The sequence below is a fragment of the Amphiura filiformis genome, chromosome 10 (assembly GCF_039555335.1).
Source record: "Amphiura filiformis chromosome 10, Afil_fr2py, whole genome shotgun sequence".
Lineage (NCBI taxonomy): Eukaryota > Metazoa > Echinodermata > Ophiuroidea > Amphilepidida > Amphiuridae > Amphiura > Amphiura filiformis.
The window spans coordinates 60,123,560-60,148,947 of record NC_092637.1 but is presented as its reverse complement, the minus strand read 5'-3'; the positions used below and the strand labels follow the sequence as shown (position 1 = coordinate 60,148,947).

At 37.6% G+C, this 25,388-nt stretch overlaps 2 protein-coding genes across 4 annotated transcripts in view; both read left to right on the top strand.

Moving 5' to 3' along the window:
* LOC140163093 (DNA polymerase nu-like) overlaps window positions 1–1,497 on the top strand; it is a 35,971-nt gene extending 34,474 nt beyond the window's left edge. The window contains exon 23 of the mRNA XM_072186469.1: window positions 1,364–1,497. Coding sequence (XP_072042570.1) covers window positions 1,364–1,417 — 54 coding nt within the window. The 3' untranslated portion in view covers window positions 1,418–1,497. The remainder of the gene's footprint in view (window positions 1–1,363) is intronic.
* A 4,859-nt stretch (window positions 1,498–6,356) lies between these two features.
* Window positions 6,357–25,388, top strand: part of LOC140163092 (dual specificity tyrosine-phosphorylation-regulated kinase 4-like) — a 61,615-nt gene continuing 42,583 nt past the window's right edge. For 2 of the 3 annotated variants that reach the window (XM_072186467.1, XM_072186466.1), the window contains exon 1: window positions 20,227–20,525. In XM_072186467.1, coding sequence (XP_072042568.1) covers window positions 20,319–20,525 — 207 coding nt within the window. In that variant the 5' untranslated portion in view covers window positions 20,227–20,318. Of the gene's footprint in view, window positions 6,796–14,363; window positions 14,446–20,226; window positions 20,526–25,388 lie in introns of those variants that run through there. The other variant, XM_072186468.1, reaches the window with a different exon arrangement.

The window sequence follows — 25,388 nt, the reverse complement described above, 5'->3', positions numbered from 1 at the left end:
CTGTCAGGGGCGTAACCAGCTTTTTTGGTCAGGGGGGCAAAATTAAATTTTTGGGGCACAGACGAAGAAAATTACAGTTGCATCATACAATACATAGAGACAAAAGGCTTTATTGGGACGATGTGCGCGCATAACAAAAAAAAAAATTTTATTTTACACTATTTTCGCCCATTATCATGATGGAAAGGGCTAATGTTTGCAATATGCACGCGTAGCGTGGAAAAATTGTGTATTTTCGGGCTGAATTTGGTGAAAAGAGCTCCTTGCCCCTTTTCTTTTCCTTTGCCCTCCTGTCAGAGGGCACTTTTTCTTTCATTTTCATTTTTTTTTTTGTCAGGGGGCAGTCTGCCCCCCGCTGGCTCGCTTACTGCTTTCTGTATCTCCATGTTTTCTAGTTGGTTCAGTCACACACTGCATCAAACCATGGTCAACACTCAACTCAATCAGTTTCTCAGCTGTCCTCTTGCAATAACCACTTTTCGAAAAAGCTGTAAGCGTTTCCCAGTCCACATTGGGCATGTTAAAGTCTCCTGCCAATATGACATTGTGGGTGTTGATCTTATCACCAAGTTTAGCAATTGACGCAACCAGAGAAATATGTGTTTTCCAGAGAAGTTTTCCAGAGAAATATGTGTTTTTTTAATCTACCACATTCTGTTTGGATTAATATTTGACACAAATACTAATATTATATGTACATGATATGAGAAGTATAAGAAAAAATGTTTACACTCTGTACAGCAGTACTGAGACTAGTAATATGAAACAGTACAAATAGGAGACAGTATAACAGGCGCCATATGCAATAGCTGCCAGGTGTCATATTTTTTCGATGTGTATAATATGTGAACTGCTACCACGAAATCAGCGTAAAGTCGCAAGGTGTTAGTCACTCAAAACGCCCTGGCTACTGTGTTGGTGTTCACTCACCTGTTAAAGCCACTAAGTATGTCTGTATGTCCTTTGTGAATGGGGGCACAATGGGCCATTCACGAAGGATAATACTACTGGCTTGTACAGGTGGCGGCAAACAAAGGACATCAACTTAGTCAGACCAAATATCTCGAAACTACCAACTCAACAAAATGAGTATAAACTTGCGGCGACTTTTACGCTGATTTCGTGGTAGCAGGTCACATATAGAATGCAAATATTGTCAAATGACTATAGGGCAGCTATTGCTGATACATATGGGCCAGTTGAAATTGCTAGCGTGTCATGCAGAAAAAAAATCAAGTGTGAGACTAACCTGATTTTATTTGACCATTAATTTCTACATCAAGTGTTTTCTTACTTATATACATGTGAAACTTAACTACAAATCACTTTTACCCTATACATATTTGTTCTTGCTATTTTGTAGGTTCCTCTACCTGTGTCAGTGAGTGAAGGAAAAACATGGGGACATCTGACATAGCTGTCATCTAACATAGCTGTCATAGATTATCCAGATAGAAGATCCATATTATTCACAAACAATACTTATAATATCATAAATGTAGTACCTACCAAAGCCAATCATCATCTATATTAATATTTAGATGTAAATGGTACATAGTCTTCAAAGTAAATAAGGTACTTTACAAGATTATTTGCATAATTAGACTAAATTAGATTTCCCAATTCTGTGATATGTGCCGTGCATGAGCTTATATGAGAGTGAACACAGAAGTGGTAAACAATCACACTGACTGGCTGATCAACAATCATAACTAGTGTCTGACCGATCAGGTCCCTATCTGAATCGGCCGATTGGCCGATCAATTCCCTCTTTGATCTGCCGATTCGATCACCGATTACCAATTCCCCAATTGTAAACAATGGCTGCCATCGCCATGAGTAAATTTCACCTGTATGTTGAAAGGGTACTTGTACGCAAAGTATTACCATAATTATGTATGCTCTGAGCACAAAACTACACTCCCGTGCTAATTTACAATACTTAATTTGACCATGATTATTCTAAGTTCAATTTACCTTTTCCCCCTGATATCCGAGTCCGTCGAATCATTCGATCGCCCCATTTTAATATTGTGTTTAAGTCAGTATTGAGTTTTGCACACGGCCCGTAGCTGACACGCACATGTGTAACCCGGAAGTGTTGAATTTTGCACGCGGCCCGTAGCTCTCTCCAATCTGACACGCATGTGTGTAACCCGGAAGTGTTGAGTTTTGCACATGGCCCGTAGCTCTCTCCAATCTGACACGCACGTGTGTAACCCGGAAGTAAGAACTACAATTGTACATATGCATGCGGGGAATTACCTGATTATCTCAGCTGCGTGCCTGAATCACGATATGATTTTATATTTGTTTATCGCCTACAAAGCTTGTTCTTTTGCTAAATTTCGCTTGATTTAAAGAAAGAAATATACCAATAAATGAATACTTGTTAAGCTTCAACAATTACTTTCATGATGTTGGGTGATCGGTGCATTACATCGGCGGATGAAGGAAAAATCGGCCGATGCAGATCACTACCGATAAGCTAATAATCGGCCCGATTAGGAAGCTCCCGATCTGATCGGTCAGTCTCTAATCATAACTATAATACGGTTTGCTAATTGGTCATCGAGGGTGAAGAAGGGGTGAGACTTCACCTCATGTGCTAGTTAATCACCATCGCGTACCTTGAACTATGAACAATTGGGAAATTGACTTAGGGCTGTGCAATAATTATGAGCCCCGTGGGGGTAAAATTTCCAAACGGCTCGCCAAAATTCGCTTGCTCCCCCTCTCGGCTGGCCAAAAAATCTTTGCCCATTTACACATGCCAATTTATGGATCCCAATTTGCAAACCTTAAATGGTCTAAATATAGGTTGTGAGTGCAGCGAGCAGGAAAACTTGCATATTAAAGCGTTTCTGTACCCCCTCTCGGCTGGCCACAAATTGCTTGCCCCCCCCCCCTTTCGGCTTGCCAAAAATTTCTTGCCCCCCCCCCCCCCCAATTTTACCTTCCCCAGGGTTCATAATTATTGCACAGCCCCTTATAATAAAAATGACATACTGTCTGGAAATGATAATGTAATCCTGGAGATGTGAATGGAAAACACGATGTCATCTTCGATAATGACATTGCACTTCTTGGTCTTATTTTTATAGGACCTGTTTTCAATAGGGTGAGGTTTCCAGATATGTAGTCGAAATATACCCATCGGAGAATTGTAACTATAAAAGAACTTGTACATTATGACTTTGGCACATCTGAAGGAAAAATGAGCTGAATTGATTATAAATAAAAAACATTTTCCAAATTTACAAATCTGATTGAAAAACCATGTAATCTTTGATGTGTCTTCAAATTTGTTTGTGGATTGTAATTCTTTCAATCTGTGCTTGTTCCTCTCATTGCGATGTTCTCTTCCTGACCTCCCCGTTTATTTACAACTTGGACATTTAATTTTGTCAAAGACAAACCCAGCAAAAGTATACAAAAACGGATTGATGGTAGAATTGATTGGCAGCACAAATGTTGCTATCCAGGCCAGGCCCGTACGCAGGATTTTTTTTTGGGGGGTGTTGATTTTGAAAAAGTGGACTTTTTTCCCAAGGGGGGGGGAGGGCGATTTTGTGAAAAGTGGACTTTCTTCCCCAAATTTGGACCTTTTTTGACCAAAAAGGTGTAAAAAACCTGATTTTTTTGCTCGTTAGAAAAATTCTGAAATTTTGGGACTTTTTGTATACTTTTGCAAATTTGGGGAGGTGCAGTCGCACCCCGCACCCCCCTGCATACGGGCCTGATCCAGGCATATGCTGTAGGGCTTAGTTCAACTGCATCAGCCTGGACAAGAATAGATAATATCCCAATGGGTACCCCCGTGGGTACCCAGCAACATAGATCTGAAAGGACGAAAAGACACATATTCATAGCCATGCGTATTTCTTCATTCGATCTTTCATACCGCCCGGAGGCTCTGCTAGTTTTTCTAGCAGTAATAAAAATGTTTATATAACAGAAGCCAACTACCATGAAACAGATAAGGTTGACACCAGTAAACATTGCAATTGAGAGAAACATGCATAATTGTATGTATTTTTTGATATGTACTGTGTGCAATAATTTTTATCTGAATAATTGATACCACTATCATACCAGTGTTAATTGCAACAGTGCTTTCATTATAATACTTGTATGGACCATCCCCCTATGCCTATGGATGTCTTCAACAGTATTCAGTATTTTTTGGGAGTTTTTCTTCTGTGATGGTCTTGTGTATTTCATTCATGATCTTGTTCCTCGTCGTTAATACCTAGCAGGGGGGTACTCTAATCCTATCCGTACTTTCTTCTTCTGGCAACAAAACTTCAAAATGCTTCTCCTCCTACGTGTTACACCCTATAGTTACGTAACTTGCACATGTATCGGCTATACCCAGTGCCCATAATGTGTGCACAGAATTGGGGTCAAAGGTCATTAAGGGGGTAAAATCTTACAATTGCATTATCTGGACATCTGTAAGGGGTATGGGGCTCATTGTCAACAAATCTCACGACCAGGGGAACATTTTGCACGGGTCGGGTCAAAGGTCACGCAGAGGTAAAATCTGAGAAATGCATTTTCTGGACATCTGTAAGGGGTACGAGCACAGAGGAGAGAGAAAACAGAGCCCATACCACCAGTCAAAGTCTCCGCATCATCCTTTAATGAGGGCCGATTGTTCCATGAAATGCGACAGGCGAGACTGCTACTCAATTACCACGTATTTTCATGGTCTATCGCGTAATCGCGAAAGCACGCAATGCTCTATTGCGTATACGCGAAGGCACGCAGCGCTGGCGTGATTGTTTGACACACGGCATGATCAAACAATCGGCCCTCATGAATATGCGAGAACTCGCTGTATACAATACACAGGGACTTTGACTGGTGGTACGCTCTCTGTTTTCTCTCTCCTCTGTGGGTACGAGGCTCAAATTTGGTGACAATAAACATAACTAGGGTAACATTTCAGAACATTTTGCAGGGGTCAGGTCAAAGGTCAGCTGGGATCAAATCTTAAAATTTCAATATCTGGACATCTGTAAGGGGTACAGGGCTCAATCTCTGTGACAACAAACCTCGTGACCAGGGGAACATGTCGGAACATTTTGCAGGGGTAAGGTCAAAGATCATCTGGGGTCAAATCTTTTCTGGAGTACGGGACTCCCGGGACGGGACTCATTTGGTGACAACAAACTTGACCAGGGGAAAATTTTTGGAACATTTGCAGGGGTCAGATATCTCCACAACACTAACACGCCCCAGCTACTTGCGGAAGCAGGGGGGGCAGAGGGGCGAAGAGAAGAAGAAGGGGGGAAAAAGAAGAGGAAGGACAAAAAGGAGGAGAGAAAAAGTTAAATTGCACGTAATTGAGTAGGCCCATGCCTAAAAACCCGCACAGTCGGGTCGATCGGAAGTAGGTCAACTAGGTCCTGAAATAGGCCTGCCATCATTAATAGCCAACTTCAACATCGATCCATATACATGCTTATAGTCTTGCAAAGTGTCAATGGACTTGTGTAACATTTAAAATTTTGCAAAAAGAGTTTGGGCCCTTTTTTCTGTTTAAAGCAATGATTTAAATAGTGTAAATATGATGCACCAAATAGCTTTTAATAATTATTGGACCTTCATTTTGCAAAATTTTCCAACTTCTCAGGGGGAACATCCCCCTCAGAGCCCCCCCCCCCCTCCTGCGTAGTGGCTAAACAAGCAGTGGCGGCGCCAGGAATTTTTTTCGGGGGGGCAAAGTGAATTTTGGGGGGGGGGGCAAAATCAACAAATTTTGCCCCAAATTGCTGCAAAAAGTGATATTTTTTTCGTAATTTTTACTATGGGGGGCAAAATGTTTTCCAACCCCATCCCCCCAACGTCAAAAAGAAATCTACGCCACTGGGCACATCCCCCTCAGACACTGCGTTTAAACTAAAATTTTACACGAAAACTGTCCACCAAATCGCTTCAATTAGGTCTTAATTTTCCAACCTTTTATTACTTCTGGGGGGGCATATCCCACTCTGTGGCCATTCATTACATTTTACTTTCGCCCCTACCCCCTTTCCAAAACCTTCCACGGGCCCTGTCTATGACCACCATTTGCCACTAGTTTTCATTTATCTTTTAGCCTTCTGATAGTTCTGCAACCTTTTAATTTTGGCATTTTTTGGCACAATTTTTGTTTGTTTTAAAAAAGTGATGGTTTCTCCAGCCTTATACCATACCAGCCAATGCGGCTGGTATAAGAGACAGTTATTCGGAGTTTCCCATAGCCTAACTATTTACGCCTCACTTCACTAGTGCATTCCCTTTGTGCAATAATGGTACATACGCGTGCTGGTTTCTGTTTACAAAACTTACTTTGTTGTCATTTTTGGTACCTGTCACGCTGGGGTAGAAGCAGAAACTTTTTGCCCGGATTTTTGTGCCTGAAAATATGACCTAGCCGTCGTTTTGAGTGATGACAGTGCATCCAAAATGTGAAGTGCTAATTAAACTCTGATTCATAATCTTTATTTTTTTGCTGGGTGTGGAAGAAACGCAGAAAATTTCATTTCACGATCGAGAGGAGGCTACCGAGTCTGTGGCGACTGCCAGGCCCTGGCGACTGCCGGCTGCTATGCTGCACAATTTTGGCTGACGTCCCGTGTAAAGGTGGAGTTTTAAAATGGGTGATATTTTCCATCATCATGAAGTCAGTAGCAATTTCGTTATACCCACAGACTGATGACAAACTATCGAATTTTGTTTTCATTTGAGAAGTCATCTAGACAGTGAGATGTCAACAAACATGATGAAGAACAAAACTGAAAAAAAGTAAGCTTTCATTTCAATATTGTCAACATGGTCAAGGACTTTTTTTCTGTAATTTTTTATCAAAAGCTTCAAATAAACAGGGTTGTCGGAGACACACTTTAATTTAGTGATTTAGTTCGCTATTAGGGAATCTGCCAGGGATTGTTCGAGCATATTCTCCATGAGCAAATTTGTTGCTATAAGGTTGTGTGTCATGAATTGGGGGCCAAATGCGTTACATGCTCAAAATTAGAAAAATAATCACGCTTTCACACAAAAATGATTGCAATTCATCTCATGTTTGTCAGAAACCTACAATTTTTATATCATCATAAAGCTGAAAGTGTAAGGAAGACAATTGTTCAACTTTTAAGTTGATATACAGGGTGCCACAAATATTATATAGGGTGGAAAAGTTACATTTTCGTTCAGAAAGTAAAAAAATTGGTTCCTCTCTTACTCACTAACATAAACACCTGTTCTTCTAAAACCTTTTTAGATGTGCTAATAACATTGTAGGCTCTCAAAAAAAGCAAACTTGTAAGGATGAGTTATGTAGCCTAACTGAGATACAGGGTGTTCAAAAGTCGTACATAAATTTTTATGATTTTTATGACATTATCAATCAAAAATTTTTTCCTTCATGTCCTACACAAAAACCAATGGCATATTTGAATTCCTCATCAAATTTCCTTCTAAAAAATATTAACTTTTACAGAAAGAGGGTAACTTCTTCAAGAAATATGACATTCAGAACATTTCGGAGCACAAATGCATACTTAGTACCGTACAGTAACGTATAGGAACAGCCTAGAACACATGACACAGAATGCAGCACATTAACAACAAATTAAACCAGCTTGGAGTAAAATTGGTCAAGTTACCTACTAGACATAAATACCAAAACAATGGTACATAATCCATCCTAATACCTTGCTGGGTTATGAAGTTACAGTAAAAAATAAATTTGAGAGGCACTGAAAATCAATATTCCCTATACTTTAACACACGCCTCAACCGTAGGCACCTCAACCGTAGGCACCACCACCCCTGACTTTGCATCGTTTGAATTACAATATCTCAAAAAGTAAATACAGTGTGAAGTTTTTACTTTCCACAGTTTTAGGTAGATAAATTAGCAACAAAATGAGACCATTTCTAGTTCAGTAGCCCTCTACATTCTTGAGATCTGGGCCAAAACGTCCTGAAATTTTTAAAAAAATGTAACACCACCACCTTTTCCTATACCCCAATTCATGACGCACGACCATAAATCAAAATTAAGGTATGCCAGGTGAATTCAAATTTGGCGTAGCCAGACCTCTTTGCCAGGGTGGGCAAGCCAATACCACAGTGTACACGCTTAGTACACTACAGGGCCGTAGCAAGCGGGGCGGCTGGGGATGCCATGGCCACCCCACTTTTTGAGAAATTTGATATGTTTTTCTTTATACATGTGTTTCAATTAGGGCATATATTTGTATTTTGGCCGCCCCACATTATGATGGCCGCCCCACATTATGATGGCCGCCCCACATTTTTCAACCTTGCTACGGCCCTGGTACACTACATACATGGACGCAATGCATGCGCATGTTACAGTTTGGCCAAGAATTACTTAATTTGATTATACTAGTGTTTCTCGAGCAAGCCAGGGACCCTGACTACAGTGTAATTTTTTATTTTTATGGGTTTTTTTAAAATATTTTGTATGTGTATGCTTGCCTGGATTTACACTGTACATACATTTTATATATGTACATTGTACATGATACCTGATTGTATACCTGGGGTCCATTTCACTAAACTTTACGAAGCTTCGTAAGTCTCGAAATCGTTCGCAACTTACAACAAGTCGCAAGTTCCATTTCACTAAACTTACTCACGAACGGTACCCTTCGTAAGTACTGTATGTGTATGTAATAGGGATAAACTACAGGGACCCTTTGTAAAGTTACGTCTAGTGATTGGAATTAAATTTTCAGGTTTTATACAAACCCATCACTACTTCAAATACATAATATACACAAGTGTTCAAAATCCATGCCTCCATAAGTTAGAAGATCTGGATAATCAAAGTTTCTGAAATGTATACAGAACTGCCCTGCTTCTAGCGTTTCAGACTAAGCGCCGCCGCCCGTCATACTTTCCTGCCGCTGCGGCAAGTGGCAGGGCGTTTCAACCAATGACAAGCCTTTATTGTGTCCGTTTGTCTGCAATGCGCATGCGCCACGCCGCTCAGCGGCAAGCGGCAGGGTAGTATGAAACCAGCATTAGTACTGGTCAGGGTCTTACATAGCTAGAAATTGAAGGTTGCCCATCATTTGAATAAAATTGCCTGTCCTAATTTAACCTTTAAATACATTTACCAGACATCTATAGCCCACTGGGGGTTCAAAGAGTTCAAATATGTAGGCCCTACTGATATGGCCTTACTAAAAAGGTCAATTAGCCTCTCAAAACATACAATTTATATAATATAGCATCTGTCAAAGGCATTAATTTTGCCCGTCTCAGGAGCATACTGGCTGTCTGAAATGACGGCCAGACGGTTGGCTAGCTAGTACTACTGGTATTCATTCTTCCAATTTGAAGCATGCAGACGTCCATCTATATCAGGTCACTTGACAGAAAGTAGGAATGGATTTCAGTCATTTCACCACATCTTCAAAGATTTCAATTGCATTATCTTGAATAAATTATGTACAGCTTTCTAAAAATCAGAATGTTTGAGTTGACTGAGTAATCAGTATCAAAATAGTGAAAGGCTAAAAATCAGCAAGAATCAATTATTACTTAGGTTAGTTCTCAGGATTAGATTTTGCAGATAACAAAATTAATACTTACGGTATTTAAAAAGATATCATTGGGTACCCTTCTGCATTGTGCATACACTGGGTATGGGTACATGAAACCAGATACCTTCTGCACTTTCTTTCGTTTTACAAGTCAGTGCGGTAAAAATGTGTAATTAATATGAAATAAATAAATTGGAGTTGCCACTTTTTTTTGGTGAAAGGGTAATTGACCCATGGATATCTCTTTACTTTTTAATATTGATCATTTCATTCTCACTGTCTGTGGTTACTTGTACTTTACAATTGATTAATTGATAATGGATCAATACTCATCCTCCTTTTGGGTCATCAGAGATAAATGTATGCAGTCACTAGTCCACATGGTTGCACCACAATGTCTTCCCTAAGGAGGATGTCATTTTCTTTGGGAAGGGATTCATGATTATGTCGGTGACTGGACTGGAGTCAATTTTTTATGACCCTCCTCCCTATCGCAGGCTAAATGTTTTATGACCCCCCTATCTTGGGTCAAAAAAATTTATGCCCCCCCTTCCTCCTACACAAACTCAAGAATCAAGCCATTTTGAGTGTTTAAAATTAAAGAATGTGTGCGCAGCCCGGAAAACTTTTGAGTCGTCAGCACTTAATACCGGTACATGTAATTCTAGGCTGAAACTGTCAAATTTGAAATATTTCTAAAAGATGGTCAAAATTGAAAAAAATAAAAAAACAGATCCTAGATTTTTATATCTAGTTTTTGAAAATCAATAAGAAATTTTTTTTTACTGAAAAAATAATTAGTTACGGTTTAACATAAAATTTTGGGTCAAAATCACGGTTTTTGATGGTTTTCTCCAAAATTGAACATTTTAAAATTAATCTGACGCCACCACTGGATTTGTAAGCTAATTTCCATTCGAAATATGTATACTTTTATACACTTTAGATCAACAATTTAGAAGTTAAAAGGCAAAAATGTTTTCCATAGAGGCTAAACCACCCGTCGAGAAATTTGCCTACATGTATATGTACACATGTAAACTTCAATACTTTGATTAGAAATCTTCAGAAGAATCAGCAGAATAGCTTTGAAATATTGGAGTCCTGACACCTTTCAAAAACTGTCAAAATCTTTAGGGTATCGATACATTTCCAAATTTGTGCCCCTCTGGTCACGAAAAAGATTTTTATTACTTTTGATTATGCAAAAATGAATGAGGAAGAATCAATTTAATTAGTTGAGCTTCAGTACAGATAATGCACCATTTAGTTTGTATGCATTCATTGATTGAAGCTGATTGATGCAGTGTTAAAAATAGCACCATGGTATTGTGGGTTTGAAAGTAAAAAGCAACAAGTCTAGCGCAATTAAGTTTGATCAATGAATTCAATTCCTGAAATCCACTTGACTGATAATAGAAATTAACTGTATTCGCACCCTCCACTATAAGCCTCACTTACATTGTAGGACTTACATATGTACAAGCATCCCCTTACACATACAAGTGCTATTGCACCAAAAATCCAAGTTAAGTGAGAGAAAAAGTGGTCTTAATTAATTTCCACCAAATCATTTCTCCTAACACATGAATAGTCAATGTCAGTTCGCCTGCCGAATATATTTGGCAAAAGATGGGCAGGCCAAATGGATTAGGTCAGTGATTTACTAGGTTTTTTTGTCAGGCTTTATCATACACATTTTGAAAATCACATGACACATACTAGGTTATGATTTACATGATCATTTCAATCTTGATGTTGTTTGATTTCCATGGCGACAACATTAATGTTTATTTATTTGCCAATAGTTACAAGGATTGAAGTTCAACTGCACCCTGTTTTAATGTAACACATTGTCATTTGAAATGTCAATCAGAATAAGCCTACCCAGGGGACCTGCCAATTTCCTTGTGTTACATCAGTTATTTCAATTTGACTGGTTTCAAACTAGTGCACAGATAATGAAATTAATTACAGGTCATTATATCAATCTCTCTTCTCTTCTCCTTGATGTTCCTCCACCACCTCCTCCTCCTCTGCCTCTTACCCCTACATGTAACATACATCTGTGGTTCATTTATCTCTCATCTTCACCTTCTCCACTTTCATCTTCATCTCTAAGGTTTGTTCATACTACCACCGCATTTGCGATGCCGATATATCGATTACTTTTTACCGAAACTCGTCGCATTTCCAAGTTAAAATGTATTTAACTTCATTGCGATATCGCAATGCAGTAGTTTGCAGTACGATGCAGTGCAGCAATGCACCACATCGCAAAGCAACACATCGCAAATGCGGTGGTAGTATGAACGGACCTTAACTCTATCTCCACCTTTATATCCATCTCCAATGTCATCTTCATCTCCATCTTTATCTCCATCTTCATCTCCCTCTTTATCTCCATCTTCATCGATATCTTTATCTCTATCTTCATCAATATCTTTATCTCCAACTCCATCTCCACCTTCATTTCTACCTGCATCTTCATCTCTATCTCTACCTCATGACTTTACCTTAAACCCTCATCTTCATCCTCCTCCTCATCTGTAATATTATCTAAATAATCTTAGCAATGATATTAAATGTATTTTAGATTTTACATCTCATACATTTTTTTGTAGTTCTGGAAATGAAATCCAACATCATTGTTCTTGTCATATGTAGAATTTGACAGAATGTTAAAAGGGTCAAGTCATTTGAGCCTTTTTGCACACCCCATGCAGCGGAAATGTATGTTTTAAATAAAATAGTTACGCCTACTACTAGACAGCCTATAATTCATGTATGTTGTAATGAAAGCCATGGGTTCATTATTTTATATAATCCTTATTTTCAAATTTGAAAACTTTTGCAAATTAACTGGGCAAATTAATTTTACAAATTACATTAAATATCATATTATTACTTACATATTTTTAAACACACAGGGTGTTGCATTTGGATCTCTATAGGCGAAATATGACTTTCATGCAGTGTCCGAAATAAGGAAAATATGGAGGTTGTCCTGAGGACAACTTAAAGCATAAATTCTGCTTGTCCTCAAAACATTTTGGTTGTCCCCAAATGTGCCATATTTAAGAGATAAAATAAAGTGGTTGTCCAGAGGATAAGTACATATATCTCAATATGGTTGTCCCCAGTGACAAGAGGATAAATGCTTATTTCGAACACTGCTTTCATGTACTTATGGGTCAAAAAGGCAGCCGATGCAAATAGCGTTCATTGGCGAATGGTGATGATTTATCAGTAGAATATGGAACATTATTTTCATGTAACCAATATAAACTTTTTGTCACCTCACAAGCATATAGTCAAATTCAAAAAACATACGTAACCCGGATAGGGGTACAAGTACAGTGTAGCACTACTTTCGGGCTCTGTTGCTATTTAGTATACTATCCAGAGAGGTTCGGTTGAACAGTGTACCTAATTTACACTGGGTCTACAGGTGCCGCCCTCAAGACGCACCTTTTCCAGCTCTTTTTCCCTTCCAGAGGCCCTCTTCAATTTCTTTGAAGTTCCAATATTGAGCTCAAATTTGAGCTTCAGAGAAAGAGGACTGAACGAAGTCACATTAGTGCCGTAGAAATGTTTGTAAATGTTTGCCAAAAGGGGCACGTAACCACCCGGGTATAAGCCCACCTTCAGCTATAAGCCCACCCCCTATTTTTCAAAACATTCTGGGAACAAGGGTGCACTCAGGTATAAGCCCAGTGCTAAATTTTGGCCAAGTTCTTTAAAATTCAAATCAATGCTTTGCTCTCATATTTAAGAACAAATTTGTAAAAAATATCAGTCGATAATTAACATTCCACACTTATAATTTTAAGAAATTGACATACATGTAGAAGATAGAAATTACTGGTACATTGGGCATATACATGTACAAATGGGGGTGATTGTTCTTATTTTTAAATTCAAGCACTAGCCCTTCCCGGTTATAAGCCCACCCCATTTTTGAAGTGAAATCTGCCATCTAGGGGGTGGGCTTATACCCGAGTGGTTTAATACGGTAATTTAATTTCCAGAGACCCCATTATGTCCTCAAACTCTGGTCAGGAGCCTGCATTTTTGAAATCTTGCAGCATTTACTATCAAAAAATAGATACCCCAGTGAATACCCCTACTACCCCATATCCAAGCAGGCAGCACTTTGTACACGTAGGCCAAGTGACACTTTCTTTCACGTAATAGTTGTTGTTTACGCATATGATGAGATAATGATATATATATAATGATGAAGTTGAGCTTTATGCTCATGGAGCAGTCAGGAAAACAGTGGTTATATTGAATATCCGTGATGTCCCTTTAAAACAGCATTTATCAAAAAAAGTTTCAATTTCAATTGCATTTCACAGGTACAGGATACAGAAATGACTCAGTCAGGGTTCTGGGTAACTTAGAAGCCAGCTGCATAACATGAAAACATACCTGCTACAATCAAATCAGACATGTGACTTTTTAAAATGGGAAACTTGGGATGTAAAGGCTGCCTGTGTAATTTTGGTATTGTTAGTACCTGATGTTTAGTAGAAGTCATGTGGGGGCAAGGTTCAGTTCAAGACCTCCCTATCTGCAATAGTTGCCTTATTGAAAATTTCTGCTTTGAACATGTTGTACATGTATAATATTGAGCACATCTAAAATAAGACATCTAGCAGCTATTGCACATGGGACCTTCTAACTAGGTAAACCCTTGCTGTACTTCCAAGTATCACTCACACAACATTGTACTACCAGGTACTGACTGTCCACTTGATTTTGTCCTCGTTTTTTCTTTGATAACAGGAGTATGGGTGAGAGACGAGACCCATCTAAAGCCGGCTCATTATTACCCCTCATCAAGAACATATCCCATCAACAAATCAAGGTAAGTTAACGTGCTGTTTACCAGATATTTGCAAAGATCTGTCTACAAGATGCATGTCAATGTATTGATATCACTGGGTCAGTTATAGTTTAAATTTGTGAACACTAAAGAAACGTTATGCGATTGGTTCCTTGCCATGTCTAAATGATAGCACAGCGCCACAGTGTACCCATTGACTCCCTGTTTAGTGTTTATTACGGGCTGCTCTAGACTAATTGCATTCAGAGAGAGACAATAGAACTGATTTTGTCAAAGACACAATTTACACACAGTGAAGTCGACTTCAATTGCGACATCGAATTCAGATTCTGACTAAGGATTAGCATAAATGATTTCTTGATGGGGTGTTTACAGTTGTCGACTTCAAAACAAACTGTGAATTCAACTTTTATACCATCACTTGCTCATGCTTCAAATAACCATTGTGAAATAGACTTCTAATTTTATACATGTTCGTTTACACTACAAAAGTCTAGTTTGAAGTCGACAAAGTCTAGTTTGAAGTTGCTGTGGGTCATCATTTGAAGCCGTTTTCAAAACATGGTTACCCTGTTTACATACAAATGAAGTCAAGTTCAAAGTCGACTAAAGTCGACTTCAGGCTCTGTGTAAACGGGGTCAAAGTTCAAGTAATTCAGTGGGTAAAATCTATGATTTTCTTTCAATTAACTTAATAACATCATTTGAATGAAAAGAATAAGAATAGATGTATTGGTTTATTCTCTGCCGTGTACATATCATTATGATATAACACACAATTGTTGGTGTATAATAACACAAAAGAATCTATAAACAATATATTTGTTCTCTAAAAATTGATCATACCAATTAAGGTGTTTTGTTGTTGTTTGTATGTGCGTTTTTTATTGTCCTCAGCAATTCACAAAATAGCATGCATAACCAAATTAGATGATTGGGAAGACCTTCATGGACATTTGATCTTATCCATTTTATTTGCCCATAAATAGATCTTTGTGTAGTGTTGCTAGGGAACCAATTTGCAGCCGCCGCATAATTAGATGAAAGATGTATACACAAAGAACATTTTATTTGAATTTTGAAGATGTTGCAAATTCAGATTTTAGCTGTCATGTGCATTCGTTTTATAATTATATGATGTAATTTTCAGTAAAAATATGTTTTAAAAGTATTTTTTGAAAGAATTGTGTGATGCAATTTAAATTATCTCAATTTGAAAGTTTCCAGCATGTCTGTCTAGCTTATTTTGACTGATTTGAGTCCTCTGTATCAGTTTGATTGTTTGCCACTAAAGAGAGCTGTTATCATTACAGTAAAACTGACGGCTTGGAGCCAATATAGTTAAGGTTGTGGTAAGGGTTCCTGTAAGGGTTACCATACTTCATGTTGTTATTTGTATTTGTCCCCACTCCCCTTCCCCTTACACCCACCATTTTTACCATTACCAATTTTGTCAAATTTTGCCACCCCTGAAAGTCATTTTGATCTCATCTGGATTTGAAAAATGATTTGAAAAATTCTGGCTGTGCCTCAGAATGGGAAGGAGAACTACATGTAGAAGCATGCTGCTGTGCTGTGTGCTATTTAGGCCTAAAAAAACCCTTTTCCGACTGATTCTAAAATCTGAAAAAATAGGGGTTTTTTTAGGGGGGGTTCATATTTGAATGTTCATATAATTAAATTCACAAAATGTTTAAAAAACTGAGCCTGACAAACATTTTGGACCATTGTTTACCATCATATTTTGTGGTGAACTTGTGTTTTTTAATATTTTATGTGGACTGTATATTTAACAATTTAGTAAAATAAAAAATACTGACCAACCCTGACTTCGAATTTTTAAGGGCAATCAAAATGCTCCTTGTTGCAAAAATCGTGGAAGTGAAACTTTGCAATGCACTGCACACACTGGAATAAAAGTACCTTTCCTTTTCTGTGGGCATACATGTATAATGTTCAGATTACAGCTATTAGTTCAAATTGATCAGTTACATGTTTAACAGATTATCCCATCAGTAATCCTATAGGAAAACACATCTTTTCACCTGTTGCATGTTTGCTGATGATATTGAGTAGGGTTGAGTTCAGTAACTAAATAGGAAAGGAAAGGAAATGATAGAAAACACCAAGTAAACTTGGGATTGCTGATGGCCCAGGAATATGGTCACAACTTACAAACTGAGATTGTTGGACAGCTAGAGGAAGTACTAGTATATGTATCACCTTTTGAAAGAATATCCTCTCTCTATTTATGGGATCAGGCCCGTAGCCAAAAAAAAATGCCAAAGGCCCAAAAAGTCCCCTTTTTTGACCCAAAAAGACCCATTTGCAAAACGTAGCAAGCTAAAAAAAATATAGAGGTTTTTATGCCTTTTTGGTCCAAAATGTCCAAATCCGCCCCAGTCCAAAAGGTCAAAATTTTGAAAAAAAAAAAAAATCCACTTTTTCAAAATCAGCACCCCCAAATAAATCCTGGCTATGGGCCTGTATGGGACTATTTCCTGCTATAAATACCTTGCATAAATGAGCTAAACTCATTGAGTCTTTACTCTTGGAATTATAGCAGAGATCTAACTAATTCATTGTTGAGAGACCACTTCTGGTATTTACAAATTACAGTGCATATTTAAAACAGGTGTTTCAAAACTTGACAAATTATAAATAGCTTGGATTGGTAAGTTTCTCATCTTGGATTTGGGTTTATCTTGTTGTCTACAGAAAGATAATCCTGTTGAAGATCACTTTCCCTGTTTACCATGGATGTTTGCACATCTACTTCCCAGTAATTGAGCAGTTTACCTCAGTTGTCAGTGTATTATCTGAATCACAGTGATTTTAAACACCTCACAGGAAGTAAAACAACCATCTATTTTTTGGGGGGTGCACTCAATTTTGGTAGGGGTGTGGGGGTGGGTGTGCGGAATTTTGGGAACTGAGAACTGATTTTTGAGCAAAATATGTTCTTCTGTACTGAAATTTCAACAGATTTTTTGGTCTGGTTTAAACTAAATTGGGCCAAATCATATAGACTCTGGAAATTATTTTTTTTAATAATGTGAAAGTGAAGCTCAAGTAAAGCATGCTTCCCAATTGTGGGTCTTTGGAAATGCCAGAGAGCCTGAAAAAGGGGACCTTTGACTGCTGCATATACCCATACCACCTGTTACATTGGAATGCCCCTTCCATGGCATGCCCTCCCTCACAAAAGCCAATACAAACAGTGTGTTTCTACTGAGTTGCCCGGTGTTGTCACTTAACATTGACTGTGTGTATGCATGATCGTCCCCAATTTCGCAAAAAAGGGGTTATTTGTAAACTATGTTCGCGATGTTTGAAAAATAGGGTTGTTTTTAACGATGGTGTACTCAATATTAAAAAATAGGGTATATTTTGGTGAATCCAGAACCAGTGTTTTTTTGTGTGTTCTTGAAATGTTAAAAAAGGGGTGCTTGTAAAAAGTGTACCTAAGGCTAATTTGTACCCGTTTGCAACTCCGTATAAAATAAGGGTAACAAATGACGAAAATGTTCTTGAAACCGTGCAAAATAGGGGAGTATTTTTTACTTTGGGAATGATCATGTGTTACGCCTTTGAATGTTAAGTGACAACACCGGGAATGGTTGCGGGTGAATTCGAGTGAATTTGGGGTGATGCGAGGAATATGCAGCAATGGCCCCAGCAGAAACAGATCGGGTGAAGGTGAATGCGCGGTAATGTCAGCCACAATACAATATACAATAAACGGAATTTATATAGCGCCTTACCATAAGTATGAACAAAGCGCTTTACAATGATCTTAAAAGTACAACTTACACTACATCTTAGGCTACAGTAAAATGTACAACTTAAAATAAAAAAATAAAAAACAAATAGGTTTTCAGATTAGATTTAAAAGTGGCCAGACTATGTGAAGTACAAAGTTTTACAGGTAATTTGTTCCAGAACTAGAGCTGGCACAGAATTGCAGAAGGCATTATTCCCATATGTTGTGTGAGTTCTTTTACATTCAAGCAGACTGCCATCAGCATGTGATTGTAGGAACATACCATCAGAAAATGTGTGAGATTTTAGGAGCTTTTGTATGTACACAGTGGTGTTGTTTCATGTCTACTTTTATAAGCGAATGTGAGTAGTTTGTAGGTAATACGCTCATTTACTGGAAGCCAGTGAAGCTCTTTCAGCAGAGGAGTGGTGTGTTCCATACGGTTTGCCTTGAAAACAAGCCTGGCAGCTCTCTTTTGTATCTTTTGTAGTTTTTGTGTGTTTTTTACAGTTGTTCCATATAATAAAGAGTTACAATAATCAATTCGAGAAATAACAAGTGAGCGGACAGCATGGTTGCAACTTTGCAAGTATCTTTATCAATATAACAGCGAATGCGTCCTATATTACGAAGATGATAATTTAAAGAGCGAGCGACAGCAGATATTTGAGATGACATAGACATGGTTGAATCAAAAAGAACTCCAAGGTTGCGTACAGAATCAGATGGTTTGATAATTGTTCCACATACGTTAAGAGTTGGTTCATATATTTCAAATTATATGCAGAGCTAGCAACAAAGAATTCGGTTTTATCATTCATCCAATTCTTGATTTCAGCAATACGTGATTCCAATTTGAAAAGAGCAGTTACACTATCTCCAGGTATGTGGGGATAAAATTCACCTATTGAGGTGGTTAATAATAGTGGAACGACCCTTGAGAGGATTAAAATACGGGTGAAGGTGAAAGCGTGGTAATGTGAGGTGCTGAGTAGAAACACGCTGAAAGAGTGTTGTTTTGAACTTTGAAGATATTGATATCAATGAAACAACTAATTACAATAACAATTAGTCAATAGTCACATATATGGAAGATCAATTGGATTAGTACTTGTGTTATCAATAAAAAGAGACTCATCACAACAGTAGAAAGAGGAAGAAAGGACAAACCTGCATAATTTATAATACATTGTATGTGCACTAGTACATAAATGTATGTATAATGGTCTTGCTAGTAATATTTATGTACTAGTATGAACTTGAGTGACAGTTTACCACTTCAATATGCAATGAATCAGCTAATGGGAATTATAGTATGCTTTGTAGCAGAAGACAGGAAATAATATTGTTATGCAACCAAATTATTGATTTGACTGACTTGAGGATCAAAAGAAGATCAAGCAGCTGTAACCAGGGAGCTTCAAGCTGTGCAGTTGAAAAATGTTCTTGAGAGAAGTTTGAGAGGCATCAACATCTTCATTCTTCACTTTCAAATGTGATTTCAAAATGTAGTCTATAGATCTGAGTGAAATAATACAGTATTTTTCCAGCGCATGGAAGAGTAGGATATGGATGTTCATATTTGCAACAGAAGAAAATTGTTTTTGTGTAACAAGTTGCAGCACTAGTTTTAGAATTTGAAGAAATAGTAAGTATTCAAATTTGTAATGCTTGGATGGACTTGTCGAGAGCTTTCTTATTTTGCTCAAATTGGAATTACACAATGAAGGATCTGCATTTGAATAATAGCAGATTCTGAAGAGGACCCTAATTGCTAAGTACTATGGTTACAGCCAGGCTAAGTTACATGTTTCGGTAGGAATTAGTGATGGAGTGTTGGTGACACAAGAAAACTACTTTATAGACCATTTATTTTGACTGGATATTATGAACATGGAGGTAGAGAAGACTAGTAGTATTCTACCAGAGAAGTATCTTCGTCTTTGATTCTACAAGTACAGTATGATGAAGTTAACTTGAAGACAAGCTAGAAACTTTCTGTGTTCATATGGTTTTCATGGTGTAGAAGAAGAATGAGTGAACTTGAACGGTACTTCATTAGCTTCACACTGCACCAACGTGAAATGAAACTTTCTTGGAAATACCAAGTTACCAACATGCAAAATCAGGTATGAGTATGAAGAAACGCAAGTGTTCCACTGTGTTACCACCGATTCAGAAGCAGGATCAAATCAAGAGATGTATCTTGGTACCATCAACTGCACAGGTAGTTCAGTTCAACAGTCCATCAGCAATACAACACGCAAGTGTAATGAACAACAATGAGGCATCTAATTCTGCACAATCAGATTTTCAAAGCCAATTTCCAGTAATAAAGGTACGGTAATTCAAGTCTCAGGAACTAAATAAAATATTTCAGGGTTATAAGAGACAATAACATTTTGAAGGAATCATTTGATTCTTACAAATTACATAATGCATGTTTATACATAAGAGTATCTAACCTTTTCAAAAAAACAATGCACATACACCCTGAGACTATACTAGTCTTGGCATACACCAGTGAACATCCTTGCGCTTGCTTAAATTCACATTAGCGCTTGCCAGTGACACACATTGTTCGCAAACACAACTACAATCCCGGTCGAAATTGTTCGAACACTTTAACATGAGAGCTGCAAATATGCCCCCCATTCCCCCCGATCAATGTTGGTAGTTGTTTATTTGGCCATGCACCCTTAGAGACATCCAACATTGATTGGTAGGAAGGGGGAGGGTTGTAGTAGTAGGAACGGGTTCAAACTTTACACCAAAGAAAGCTAAATTTCAGTATGTTAAGTATTTATAACTAAAATACCGGTCAAAACAATCAAACTTTTACACAAGTGTTCGAACGACTTATGGCCGGGATTGTAGTGTAAGTGCTGTCATCTGTCTTTGTGAAAACTTTGAAAAGGTCTACATAGAAATCAACATAATATGAAGGGAATTGGTTCACCATGCCTCATCATCTACCCCTATGAATGTAATTATGATATATCAAGTCACTGGACAACTAGAACATGCACATGTGTAGACTTTGAATATTTTCAAGAATCAACATTGATTCATACTCAAATCTTTTTACATTACAAGAATATCCAGGATTTAGTCAAAGGTTCTGACCAAAATTCTGATGTTACAGAGGAGAAAATTGAGAACATCTCTACTTGGTGTGGTTGTATGATAATTGGTGTGGAGCAAAACCTCTTGAATAACTATCAAAACTAGCTAGTATAAATGGAGTTCTTTTAAATGCAACGTAGTTCTGATTTTCAGCTTTTTTGTGCACTTGCCCTGTTCAAAAGTATAGGAGTTTTCAAATTTCAGCTTTTTGCAAAGTATCCCTAATACACCTTTGTGGATGACCCTCCGTGAAGGAGGACCCCAAAATCCGGGGGTACTCAGTAGAAATGACCATACGGGACGTGCCACAAATATGGGTAGCATTTTCAGCCTCTTGGTATATCAATGACCCCTTTTTCAAAGCCTATTTTGGTATATGAATGGGTCCTTTTTTCAAAATTTTCTCAATTTTTTTGGAAAATAGCCCAATTTTTCCTTAATCTAGCCAAAATTTTCACAATTTTCCCAAAATGTTGGGAAAATTTGTAAAAACAAAGACAATTTGGGTTAAATTCGGCCGAAAATTTTGACTTTTGGTATATCAATGGGTCCAAATTTCTTGAAAAATTGGTATATTTATGGGTCCACTTTCAAATTCTCAGCGCACGTCCCTACCAAAACCAAACTTGAGTACCCCGGACCCAAAATACTCATGGATAGAGGATGTATTTTAAACATGCATAAGCTGCAGTTTTAGTTATTTGCAGCCCAATGCACCTACACTTGGTTTACCTTGGGTTTGGCTCAAGAGTACCAACAAACCACCCACTAAACATGGTGTATTGTCATGACGCTTTGGGCGATTAGTTTAGTATGCACAAATCCATACTGTACCCAGAGAAATACGCATCTATCTGCTTCACTTCCAAACTGGAGGTGAAACAAAGAACATTTACATGTAAGATGATGCATTGTGTGATTTGAAGGTCTATGTCTGACAGACTTTCAACAGGGAATACACAACTGCTCTAGCTATCAAGCAGTGCTACTTTACTTCACAAGAAAGAATCTACACCTAGGATAGGAGTATATTTACACTTTTCAGGTGTTTAATGTTATTTTTTCATTAACTGAGGAAAGAATCAATGCTTTAAAGTTAAATAGATCTTAATTAAATCCTTGTATCAAGGAAAATATTTTGTTTTTCTTTTACAAAATGTGTAGATGTTTTTAAAAATTGAAAGCAAGTTAATTTTCTTAACTATTGATGTAGGCTTATACGTGATGGCTATAAATGCACATGAAGCATTAGTTCAATACACTGTTTACTGGTGTAAAATGATGCAGATGAAATGTCAGAAAAGATTACATTTGTTTTATGAAAATCAAAGTGCAGTGAACAGATCGTTGAGATTTGTAGCTCCTTTACAAAATTAAGTAAATTTTTATGTTGATCACATGAATCAGAAGGTTCACAAGGTTTGTCAATCAAATAAAAATGTTCTCTTCATGAACATCAAAATTGAGAGAAAAATCAATAAACCGTACTAAAATAAAATTGAGTGGAAATGTGATTCTGGAATAACTGGATAGAACCATTTTAGGCCTTGTGTTTGATAGAACACAGTCAGATTTAGGTGCCATATGCTTCTGTTTTAATTTTGTTGGGGGGGGGGGGTCAGTAAATTCTTGAAATATTTGAGAAAGTGTGCATTTTATGAAAGAGCACAGTAACAATTTTTCATCTGATATCACACACTTGTGACCAAACATTGACATTATTACATAGCCATAGGGCAATGTTTTGACCCAAACATCCCAAGCAAAATATTGACATCTATAAGAACCCTTTGTCCCTGTACATGGTATGCTTCAGGATAAAATGCTATATTTTTACACACAGCAAACAATGTACCAACTTTGAGTAAACCAATAGGACTATTTGTTGTCCTCCGTTGTGTTGGTATAAATGTTGAGAACATGAATGATATTGTCTTCATAATAGAACATGAGTGCTTAATATTAGAATACTTGATATGTAAATATTTAACACATTCCAGTCTGTTTGTGTGTGAATGTTACCATTACAACTTGAAGGGTGTGCCAGTGTGTGTTGCACACAATACACGGATTTAGGGTTTCTCTACCGGAAGTCGATTTGTGGCGAAATTCCTTCCCACAATGCAATATGCGTATTGCATAACAAAGAATATTGATTAACCTCCAAACTGTATCTATTGTTAATGCAAAACGCTTATTGCATTGTGGGAAGGAATTTCGGCACAAATTGACTTCCGGTAGAGAAACCCTAAATCCGCGTATTCAAGCTTACTTTTCTCATCGGACCCAAGTCATCTGCAAAATTCCACCATCATATGTGACCCGTTCCAACAAAACCAGGAACAAGTCGCATTTTTGACATTTCAGTATTTGAATATAATTGTAAGCACTAGACAATAAGCTTTTAAATGACACCAAAATAAATAGCATCAATACTTTATGGATAATTTTGTAAATCATACCTTGATATTTTTGCCAAATTGCTGATCTGAGTAATGTGCCAATTAGTTTCCTGCCTTACACAGGATTGAATAGGGATTATCATAGTTCAACTGTTATTTATTGTTTTAAAATAAAACCTCTCTTTAATAAGTACTTTCAAGGACTTTAAAGTCCACTTTGTCCCACAGTCAAATACCATGAAATTAAGAATCCCAAAATTTGATTTTCGCCAGCCCATAGGGCTGGTATCTAATTCTGAGATGGGATTTGTGTACACTAAAGATTAGCTAAGATTATAGTCTTCTTCTATTGGTATGAATTATTTTTTTTACTTCTTGTGGTGGAAATGTTTTTGATGCCTGCTAATTCGATTTGCAAGGAAAAGAAAGTATGTTTTGCCGTTTCAACGAACAAAACGATTGAGTAATGCCAAAGTTATGTTTGAATTAATTATGACTTAAAAAGTTATCATAGGTTAGGCCTACACATATAAATATAAACTTGTTCAGCAATCAGTATATCCAAAAAATGACATGGTCAAAAATTAGTAATTAGCGGGGAATGATCACTGGAACAAGGTCATATCAGTGGACTACTGAGCATAGCATGATGTTTGGTTGCCTGTGAGTGCATAATTGATATGTTGATAACAGATCTAATAATGTTGTAGAATCAAAATCTTCATTATATGGACCACATTGAAGTCAAAGTAATTATCTATCCTATCCTGTATCGTTTTATGGATAATGCAGACTATTACAGAATGGAGTAGGTAAGATGCCATGTCCATAGCTTTGCAGGAGTTTCGGACTAACAATCAACACATTCAAAAATACAGTTTAAAAGTGAAGATTGTAGTGAATGATCAGTCCTTTATCATGTGCTTGCCACTATCTACTTTATAGTAAACTATACATTGCGAAATAATATAAAATCATTTTAAAATAAAATGTGCATGTAAGTTGAGTTTACATAGCGAATTAACTAACAACTGCAGTGTATTTTTTGATTTTAATAATAAGCATGGGTAAAAAGCAGTAAAGACAAAATGACAGAACAATTTGGAGTAATATTAAAGAGTTGACAGGAGTTATAGGAGTTAATGTTTTTTGCTGTTTCAGTGTGCATGTTCTCACCATTGATGGTTTGGTGAACTGTCATGTAACATGGATGTAAGCGTGATCCTAAAAATGCCTTTCACGGTGACCCAAACTATTTACAAGACCTCTTCTGCATTGAGGCTGGCCTTCCCTTTTAAAGGGATTTTTTTTTTTTTTTTTAAATTGAATTTCATCTTTAACCCTAACCGTACTGTATACTACAAAATACTACTTGATATATGCGCTGTTCGTGCATGCATCCCACGTGGTGTGATGACGCAATCGCCCTAAGTGATATATAGGCACGCAGTTTCGCTGGCCAGCGAAGCCCAAGACCCGTGGCAAGGTGTCGCCGACCGTGTGCTTGGCATGTGAGGGGTCTCGGGTTCGAATCCCACCCAGAGCAAACAACTTCTTTCCTTCTTTTCTCTCTTTATTCCTTCCTTCTTTCCCTTCCCGTCGCCGAAAAGCCCCTAGGCGGTTAGGGTTAGGGGCATACATGTAACTCAAAAACATGTTCCGGGTTTTGTCCG